Here is a 10,388-nt window from a genome sequence, read left to right as displayed (position 1 = left end):
TGGTGCTTTGGTTCTGCCTGCACGGCTCTATGGTGAACTACAGCTTCTGGAGTCACAGTGTAGACACTCTTGCCTGTGAGTCTTCCCTAACTTGTGACAAAACTGCCACCTGCCAGGGCCTCCTCCTGGCCCAATAGTCTCTATATTGCTTGGTTTGTGGTTTCAGTGACCCACTACTAGGAGGGTGGGATTGCCTGCACTTTTCAGGGCAAGAGCAGAGTGGCCTGGCGAGGCCACTGCACAGTTGCCAGGCAGAGCTGGGGTCTGGCCCTGTCTTGCCCATGCCTTCCCTGAGAACCCAGGATCACAGGTCTTCAGGATGGGCTCTGCCGGTGTTCGTTGATAGAACGAATGGCCCACAATATTGGAGACGGGATTCCGGAAGCTTCTCTATGCACCTGCACATACCCTTCCTCATCCTTTCTGTTCTGAGACTCAGGGTGGGCAGGCTGTCTGCAGCCCAGATCCCACTGGCCATGGCCACCTCCACCCTGTGGAGGGTAGCCCAGGAGGTCTTAGCTCTGATGTGATACCACCTCCCTAAGGGAAGGCTCGCTCTCGACACAGGGAATTAGTTCTCCCGACTCACTCCTACCAGAGGATTCTCAAAATAGCCCTGTCAAGGAAAGAGCCTGAGGCTTTTCCCCCTGGTCAAGTGGGCCCAATGGAGCTGTGCTGTCTTATGCAGGCGCTACCACAAGTTGTGTGCCACACTAAGGGAACCGCCCAGGTGATGGGGCAGGCCTGGGAAAGGGGCCTAGTTTGTAGCACAACACAGACCCGTTTAGCACCCTCATTTTCTTCTTTTTCCCCCAAGGCAGGTTTCCCAGATTCCACAGGAGGACCAGGGATGGCCTTTCTCTGGGACAGGCCTGTGGTCCTGGGAATGCTGCTAAGAAGCATCTTAAGAGGTTCCCTCTTTACAGAGGAGAGAAAGTGCAGTCCAGGAGTGCGGCCTTTTTGTGTTGAGGGGAGGTGTTCTTTGGGTAGCACCCATTCTGTGCAGCCTCTGGACTTTGGTAAGCCCCTCTGCCAGGGCCTCCACGCTGGATGTTGGTCTGGCAGGCACCAGCTGGGAGTGGAGGGAGGCGGGGACTGCCAGTTGCCTGGCTTGGCGCAGGGGCACAGTGCTCTTAGGGAAGCTGGCTTGGCTCCGCTCAGGTAGCTCACACCCAAATCCGAATTCCAGCTGCACAAGACAGCAGGCGGGTTGCGGAGGAGGCCCAGGCTCTCCCTGGGTAGGAGTGTTTCCTTTCGTTTTTAAACAAACAAATCATGAATTTAAAAGTCAGGGCAGAGAGCTGCCCAAGGTATAAAAATAGCCTGGGGCCACGGGCGATGTCCGAAGCGGGCAGCAGCGCCTTTCCAGCCCTGTGCTTCGGAGGAGGGCGGCAGCCGTCGGGTTAACGTGGGTACCCGGAACAGCACCCCTCCCTCGCCCCCCAGCCAGTATGCCCTGCGGTCAGACACCGTGGTCCTCTTTGGGCCTCTCGCGTGTTAGGGGGAGGGGACTGGGGCGTCCGAAGGACAGCATCCCCCTTCCCAGCTGCCTGACTCTAGCTCACCGCCCCTCCCGGGCCTCAGTTTCCCTATGTATCCACCGAGGTGCGCAGGGCCTCGGCTCTCCTACAGGGAGCCCTGCCGAACTAGGGTCCTCGCGCGGCCACCGCCGGCCTCTTTGTGTGTCCGCGCAGACAATGGGCCGGCCGCTGAGCTCTCCTCCCGGCCCGGCTCTCCTCCTCCTCTTCCACCGCGGGCCGCGGGGTTTTTGGGCAGCCGGAGAGGGAAGGCTGCTTCTGCCCGCCGCCCCGCCCTCCTCCCACGCCGCCGCCCTACGGCTCCTGGAACCCCTAGCAGACGCAAACTTGCAAGTTTGCAGGGCGCTCACAACTCGGGGCCCGGCGGACAGCGCGGGCGGCGGCGGCGGCGGCGGCGGCAGCGGCGGGCGGGGCGCGCACCGGTTGCGGGCGGGGCGAGTGGCGGCGGCGGCGCTGCGCCGAGTCCGCGCCCGTCGCGGGCCCCCCGCCGCTCCCCCCGCTGCAGGCCGGGCCGGAGCGGGTCGCGGGCGCGCGGCGGAGGCGCGCGCGGAGCGCGCGCAGGCACAAGTAGTTTACATTGTTGGGCGACTTTTGCAACAACTCGCCGCGCCGCGGCCTCCGCGCGCCGCCGCCGCCGCTGCCGCCGCCGGCTCCCCGCCGCCCGGGCCCGGGCCGGCCGCGCCGGGGGCCGCTGCGCTGTCGCCCTGCTGCTCCGCCGCCGGCCGGGCATGAGTTAGTCGCAGACATGGACACCAAACATTTCCTGCCGCTCGGTGAGTGCCGGCCGCGGCGGCGCGGGCGCGGGCGAGGGAGGGGGCCGGGGCCGGTGGGGCGGGGGCGCGTGCGCAGCGCGCGCGGGGGGTCCGGCCGGGCCCGCTGGGCCCCGCGCGGTGGTGGTACCGAGAGTTAGCGCGCAGGGGCCGTGGAGGCGAGTGGGCACGGGGCAACTTTTCCCGGGCCCGGGCGCGCGGCGAGAGAGGGCGAGGGTGCCGGGCCTCTGACTTGCTGGGGAGCAGGAGTGGGCGGCCGGGCTGGCGCGAGCGGCAGGTTCGTTCGGGACGTAGAGAGGGTCCCTCACGGTGCGTCCTCTGACCTCGGGGGACGCCCAGCCCTAGCCGCCCAGGAACCCGGCCACGCCGGAGGAGCAACTTCTGCGCTCGCTGGAGGGCTCCGGGCCTCCCTGGCACTGGGATGGGGACGACGCGCTGGGCTCCGGGAGGCCACTGCTCTTCCCGGCTCGTCGGGCTGCCGTTTGGAGAAGGCCGCTGGCCCCTGGGTGTCTGTTCGCCCAGGACGGAGTCTGCGATCTTGCCGTTCCCCGACAGCCGACCAAACCTAGGTGGGCACAGTCACTTAGGGGCCCCTGACCAGAAGCATCAAATCCAGAACTGGGGCCCCATGCTCTGGCACCCCTGGTTGTTCTCACTGGTATTTAGGGGGAAGATAGCCCATAGGCAGAAGTGTCCAGTTTTCTCGTCCTGCAACCCTCCCGCCAGCAGCTCTCAGCCCCAGACAGCCTGCCAACTCCAGTAGAACCAAGCAGGGTTGGAGGCCCCCCCAGCCCCCCACCCACCCATTGCTCACTCTCTCTGGGGTTTTCGGAGCCAGAGGGAAGCAGTGTAGGGAGACTTTATAAATGAGCTCCGGGAAGGATATTAATTTGGTGGTGAGGACAGCAGCCAGGCTGTCAGGCTGGTGAAGAAGAATTTGTGCTGAATGGAAATCAGGACAACTGATTATGGACGGAGCTCAAAGATGATCATTGCCTGCCTGCCCACCCCTATGAGGGTTGGGGTGCCATTTGGGTCCGCTGAGGAGTGATTAGAACCCAGCTTGGTTGCTGGGACCTTTGGTGATTTGGGGAGGTGGCATATCCCCCCCCATCCCCCTTAGCCCCAGGTCTGCTGCAGAGTGACTGCGGTGAAGTGTTTCAAGTTTGTCAAAGCTTCAGATCCAACAACCTTGTGAGTAGTGGTAGGGGGGTCACCTGAGCTTGGGGGTCTCACTCCCAGGCTGTAAACTCCCGTCAGTGTTGCAGCTGAGAAAGTGGCTGGGAAAGGCGCACACTTAGAGGCGGATTTGGCATTGGAACCCCCTGCCAAAGTCGGCCCGACAAGAAGGCTTTGTTACTGTGGCTTGTTGCTGTGGGGCCTGGTGTGGTGTTGGTGAAGACACCTTTCTCCTCCACCCAAGCCTACATGTACACACAGAGATGGGCCCTTCAGGACAGGAATGCTTTCCTCAGTCTCTGGCCTGGAACATGGCTAAGGCCTGGCAATACTGTGGCTAGGTCTTGAGATGGGAACAACACCCCAGGAGAGGCAGAGCCCCTTCTAGAAGTTGACACAGAACTGGCCATGAGGTTGCAGTGGCTGGGCCTGAGTCTACATGAGGAGGAGTTGTGTCTTAGAGCTGCTGTCCCCCCACCTCCCCCCACCCCCAGGAGACCTAGAGTCTTGGGTTCACAGAGTGATGATGGCTCCGGGACCAACTTGCAGCCTCCCAGGCAGCCCATGCCCCAGGGCTGGGTGGTGAGTCCTGGGCTCTGATTACACTTTATTTTTTACTAAGCTTGTGACCAGCTCTGAAGTCCAGTGCAGTTGAAGGTCCATTTAAGCTGCTACTTGCCTAAGCCTTTTTGTCAACACCGCCTAATCCCTCTTGGGGGCTGAGTGTCAGAGGCTCTTGCTCATCCAAGGTCCCCACTGCCTGCTTGGGTCTGACTTGAAGTAGCTAGGAAAGTTTGGCCATATTTTCTTCACTACCCTGCCACTTTTGGGGTGTGGGACTGAGGGTTCTTCCCAGCATGCACTGTGTAGGGTTTGGTGGTCCAGGTGCCCTCCAAGCCTTGATCAGTATGGGACAGATCTGGGAAGGAAGGGAGGTTGGGGAATTTGCCCCAGGCAGCCCCTGTTTCCTGGCCTTGCTGCCCAGGGCTGGCCTTCCTTTATGCTGGTTGGCCCGGGGATTGGGGTAACGGCTGCCTTCAGCCTGGATGATGGGAAGGCTGAGCCTGCAGAGTCCAAAGGTCTCAAGTCTGCCTTGACCCTCTCAGCTGTTAGTGGCCCATTTGTTTGTGAGGGTAACAGGTTTCTAGAAGCAGGGCTCTAGGCCTCCAACCAATCCTCTTGTGTGGTACTTGGGGACCTGGTGAGCTTGAGGCCTGTGTGAGGGGGCTTTTCAGTAACATCAGAGCCCTTGTGACCCAAAATAGAGCACATTCCGGGCGTCCCGAAATAACAGGGTCACATGACTCTCAGGAGGCTGGGCTTGGAGTCCAGCTTGGGCCTGACGAGGCAGTTCATGGTTAGGCCCCTGGGCTGCCTACTGATTTGGGCATTTGTTTTTAGGAAACCCTGGAGGGGACTCTGTTATCGACTGAGGAAGTGTTAGGGTGAGAAAAGTAACCCCCCTCATGGTGATCTGGTTGTGGTGGTGGCCTTACTTGCTTCTATTCTTTGGGCTGGCACTGACTATTGTGCTGGGCATTTGTCTCAGATGTGGGCTAGGAAAGCTAAGCCCACAGGAAGGCCTCAGCAAGTGTGAGAAGCTTTGCACACAGCTCAGGTCTGCACTTCTCAGACACACTGGGGTGTGTGGGGTGCAGAGTTGAGCCTGCAGCTTGATCACATGGGGCAGCTGCCGTGGGCTGGCTCCCAGGTCTGCCAAGGCCCAGGCGGCTCTTCCAGCTGGGCATGTCCTTCAGGGTTGGGGCTAGGTACACTTCCTCAGGGAGGCCCCTCTAGTGGCCTGTGAGTGGCTAGTACCATACATGGTGCCCTTGCCCTGCAAGCTGACTGTCGGAGTGGGGACCGCCACCCCATTCTCACACCTTCCTCTAGGAAAGGATGAGGTCCAGAAGGATTGTTACTTTGTGGTCACCGTAGGGGTGCTCAGGCCTGTGTCTCTCCACCCAAGGGCTTGCTCTGCATATCAGAGAGGCTCTGCTGTCCACATATGTGGACAAAATCAAGCTGCATAGAAGGTGGTTTGAGAGAGTCTTGGGCTCACCAGTCAGTGAGGTCTAGTAGTATGGGGTCTTGCTATGTTGGAGCATGTAGGAGCGTGTTTGTGCCAGGGTCTCCATGGTGAGTGAGGCCTGGCTCTGCAGAGAATTGGGCTGGTGGTCCTGGTTCAGCTAGCTGAAGACGTAGGCCTAAAACCTTGTGGGTGCCCTAGGGCCAGGACAAGCCAAGACCTGCCTTCCTTCCCTGCTCCTTAGACCTAAAGCTTATGAGCCCGGCAGGGCCTAGAGGTATCAGATTGGCTACTGGATTTTCATGGGGACTGGCCATTAGCCAGGCCCTGGATGAGGGCTGGTGTCCTGGCTCTCAAGACTGTAGGTATCTGGATTGTGGCCAAGAGTGTGTCCCCAAGACTGTGTCCGTTTGGGTCTCACCTTCCAAACCTTTGTCTCAATGATGTTTTTTTAAAAGAAATTTAAACATTACACTTGCTTCTGTGTGTATGTATACGCACATGTGGTGTGTGTGTGTGTGTGTGTGTGTATGTGTGTGTACATACAGGCACATGTGCCACAGCATTTGTATGGAGGTCAGAGGACAACTTTTGGCAGTTGCTCCTCTGCTTTCACCATCATGTAGGTTTCAGCGATCGAATTCAGTCTGCGGTAGCAAGCACCTTATCCGCTAAGCTTTTCAAAACAGGCTGGCTTCAGTGCTGGGGAAGAGTTGGGGGCATTGGACTGTCTGCATGCCCATGGGCTTAAGGCGTGTTCTTGTTCTTTCTTCCCATTCTGTCTCTTCTCCATGGCCATGCTCTCTCTCACAGCCACAGAGGTCCCTCATGGACAGATGCAGCTGGACAGTTGATACTAGCCACCTGCATCTGTAAAATGGACACATTCCTTGTTTTTAAAGGCTGATGGGCATGTAGCCTGTTTTGTCCTAGGCTGGTTGGGTGTTTACAGAGCTCTTTTTGTGGGGCGTGATTCTCTCTTTCCCGAGGTAAGGCCTGTATCTCCAGGACATCTCTGGGCCTCTTTGCCTGGAGTCACCCGGGTTACCAGTGTTGAGCCCACACTGTCCTGAGAATCCCCAGTGCCACTGGGTGTGGGAGCAGAGGTGAAAAGTGGCCATCTAGGCAATACAGCTGCAACCCTTGGCTGGGTGTCCGCTGCCAAGGTTTCCCTGGACAGACCCCAGCTGCTGCGTGACTCTCCCCAAGGCTCAGCGAGTCTGGTGGAGTGAAGGACTGCGCGTGAGCACACCCACCCGAGCCTGGTGCGAGATGTTCTGAGCAGTCGTGCCCCAGCGCCTCACAGACAGGGAAATTGCACCCTAGAGTTACAAAGCAATTGTCTAGCTCAGCAGATGAATGAGCGCGAAACGGAGCAGAAAGCAGCTAAATAAAATTGGCCCAGGAGGTGTGGGGAGCGGCCTGGGTGTGCACAGACACACGCACACGGCCCCCCCTCCCACCCACTTACCTGGTGCTGCCTTCCACCCCACCATGAGGCTGCAGGCCAGTGCTGTGGGCCTCCCAGGGCCTCCTAAACTTCACCTGGATCTGTGGGTCTGGCTGCTTCTCACAACCTCTGTTTTTAAAATCTCTTCTGACCTGTTCAGGACCTGCCCACCTGGAGAGGGTGCTAACACGTATCCATTGGGTGCCTGCCACTTAATTCAGGACCTCATGGGTGACCCAGGGGCAGCCTTACTTAGTGATGGGAAACCCCGTGGTAGGGTCTGTTTGCCTTGGCACTTCAGTGTAATGGCTCTGTGTGGTTCTCTGCTCTGTAAATTGATTTCCGACAGGCCCAGCCCTGATCTTCAGCTGGGCCAAAACTTGTTCTGTAACTCACACAGGTCCTGTTCCGTCAGCACCTCAAGAAGCTGCCTACAAGAACGGGGTCCAAGCCCAGTCTAGCTCCCCAGGAGCTCTGCTTCCATCCCTAGGCTGAGTAGCTGTTTGCCTTTTGTTTGCTTGTTTGTTCTTGGCTCTTTTGGGACAGGGTTTCTCTGTATAACAGCCCTTGCTGTCCTGGCCTCGAACTCACAGAGATCCACTTGCCTCTGCCTCTCAAATGCTGTGATTAAAGGCATGTGCTACTGCGCTTGGCTCAATGTTTTGCCTTTTGGCAGGCAGATCTGAGGTCTCATGGTAATAGCTCTGGACCTTTGACCCTGGGAGGCTTCTCCTCCTTCCTCAAGACTCATTGGAGAGTAGAGACTCCTTGATTGCCAAGCTGAGAGCATCTTGGGATGCTGGGAGAAGTTACCAAGCTCCACTGGGCTACTGAAGGTTGGAGGTAGGAGACAGCAAGTGGTACCTTTTAGCTGAAGACCCAGTGGCTTGGCTACTCTGTCTCACTCTGCCAGATCCATAGGGGGGTGATCCGAAGAGTGCAGCCCCCACTTAGTCCCCAGGTCAGGGCATGGACTTGCTTTTGTCTGGAGCCTTTGTCTAGAATATGCATTCATGCAAGCATGCATGCACACATGTGCATTGTGGCCTGGGCTTTAGGAATCTAGCAGCGTTGTGTTGAGTTCTTCCTAAGGAGGCCCCAGGCCTGTGGGTGGCCTCCATTCCATGCACTTAGGGTGTACCTGCTGGGCACAGCCCATGCTGGCCCGCATGGAGGAGGGCGCGCATGACAAGGATAGCCCGACCAGAGGCTGAAAGGCAGGCCTGGGTGCTTGCAAGAGTCATGGTGATAGAGCTGGCCCAGGGCCTCCTTTCTATGCAGTGGTGGGTTGGAGTCAGTGGGGTGGGGCTAAGGAGGACGTGTCTCCTGTCTGGCTGTGGAGCTTCTGTTGGGCTCACAGTATCCAGGCTGAGGAAGGGGCTCCTACAGACTTCCTGGAGGCTTAGGCTGACCTCTGGACTGGCCTGTAGAGTCTCCTCATTTTCTGGCTCGTGGCCTTGCTTTTGAGGATCGAGGAGAGGACCCCACTTCTTGCCCGCTCCTTGTAGTTTACCCTCTTCTTGCACTTACGCCTTTGGCCTGTCCTTAGGGGCAGTCCCTTAACATATTAGCTGATGTATCATAAGACTTGGGGCTTGTGGTGTCAGGGTCTCCCAGAAAGGTGATGGAGCAGGTCATTGGTCATAAATTTATGCTCTGGTCTGGGAGGACAGGCAGGCCCAGTGTATCTGATGGTGCTAGGGACCACATTGGCTTTGGGGGAGCCTACTCTGTGGGGGCCCTGAGGGCCATGGTGAAGAAAAAGCTTCTGGATTTGGCACTGGGACACTGGGGTCTCACGGGGAAGAGGTCAGCACTGAGACTCTGTCTAGATGTGTGTAGCTAGGGCTCTTCCTTGCCCAGGCTCAAGTCTGCCCTTCATGGTGACGAGCCTGGTTCCAGAGCCAAGTTCTGTCAGATGGGCTACAGACTCAGAGAAACTAGAGGCCTAATGTCTTATCTCCCATGGAGACCAGATCCTGCTCTAGCCTCCCTGGACCTCTGCTGGCCCATTGGTCAGACCCAAGTTTTCCAGACAGCATCTTGGAGCCCAGGGCTGGTGCTGATGACTGTCAGAAGAGGGTGTAGCATCCTGAGCGAGAAGGGAGGGGAGCATGCTGGGCTGAGTCTAGGCTAGGCTCTTTCTCTCCCCCTCCTGTTTGTCTGTCTGGCGTGCGTGCATGTGTGCGTGCGTGTGTGCATGTGTGCGTGCGTGCGTGCGTGCATGTGTGCGTGCGTGCGTGTGTGTGTGTGTGTGTAAATCCTGCAGTGCCTGTGGATAGGCCCTGCGGAGTTCAAAGCCACTGGGTGTGCGCGGGCTGTAATGAGGTTACTGATTCAACCAGCTTCCTGGTGCTTCAGCCCAGAGTGCAGGGAGGCTGGGAAGCCCCGTGAGGGATCTAAGTATCCCATAATTGACCAATTTAGCTTAAGTGTCCATGCTGGCCCGGGGCAGAGGTCAGGCGGTGACAGTCCAGGTGGCTTGAGTGGCTGCTTGCAGCCTCAGAACGTACCGCTGCCTGGTTTGTCCAGGCCCTCTGAAGTGGAGCCCTTGGCGGCATTCAGGAGCTTGGTGGCCACCCCTCCCCATTGTCTGCTGGCTAGCTAGCGTCCCACACAGGCTACCCACTGCCCTCTGTGCTTAGGGTGGCATCAGGCTGTCTGTGTTTCAGTGTGTCTCTGCCTGTTGTCAGTCAGCTTCCCTATAGGGGCTGTGGGATGGGATTCCAGGGCTGCCAGGTGGAGTGCCTGCTTAGATCGTGTGGCTCCCGAGTGGCCAGCTTCAATCCTGTATTTCTTTCTGAGAGTTCCTGTAGGGTAGGGCCAAACATGTGTTGCCTAACTTGAGCTGGTGGAATTGACCTCTGGCTTTGCTTGTGCTTGGAAGATGCCCAGTGCTCTGGAAAGGGGCTGGCCGGGCCACATAACCTCATCCTTTGGAAAGCTAAGGTCTGGCGTCCAGATGCTTCACCAGACAGGTGCTCCCCAGACAGCACTGGGTACCATGCAGCGTGTGCCATCGACAGCATAAGCCATTCCTTCAGCTCCATGTCACCATGGGTGGGCTGTGAGGTAAGACAGAGAGGTGAGGCTCTGTACTGAAGCCCTCTTTTAGGGCCCTGGGTAGAGTGTCCTCCCTTCAGACTTCTGGTGTCTATTGCATGCCCCCTTTTCACTTAGCTGTACAGAATGGTCTTTCAGAGATGTTGCAACTGCTATTGTTTTTGTTTTGGGGGGAAGATCCTCTTGAGCCTCTGGTTCTGCCCTGTCCAGGTCCTCTCTGCACAGCCGTCTGTGTCCCTAAACAGCTCGTGCACGAGAGTGTGCTCGTGCGCTCTCTTTCTCCTGGACCCTGAGGCCTCTGCCTTTCCCTCCTGGTTCCTTTGCTTTGTTCTTCTAGGTTGGTGGCCATTTAGTCATAT

The 10,388-nt window shown here is 58.0% G+C and overlaps 1 protein-coding gene across 2 annotated transcripts in view; it reads left to right on the top strand.

Annotated features, from left to right (window-relative positions):
• The first annotated feature begins 2,152 nt into the window (after positions 1–2,152).
• The window catches only part of RXRA (retinoid X receptor alpha), an 86,208-nt gene continuing 77,972 nt past the window's right edge, over positions 2,153–10,388 (top strand). For both annotated transcript variants that reach the window (XM_084798791.1, XM_084798793.1), the window contains exon 1: positions 2,153–2,311. In XM_084798791.1, the coding sequence (XP_084654917.1) occupies positions 2,284–2,311 (28 nt within the window). In that variant the 5' untranslated portion in view covers positions 2,153–2,283. The remainder of the gene's footprint in view (positions 2,312–10,388) is intronic.

Source organism: Acomys minous (assembly GCF_964271855.1).
Source record: "Acomys minous genome assembly, chromosome: 10".
Lineage (NCBI taxonomy): Eukaryota > Metazoa > Chordata > Mammalia > Rodentia > Muridae > Acomys > Acomys minous.
Note: the sequence above shows the minus strand (reverse complement) of the source record. Positions and strands in the feature narration are given on the sequence as shown.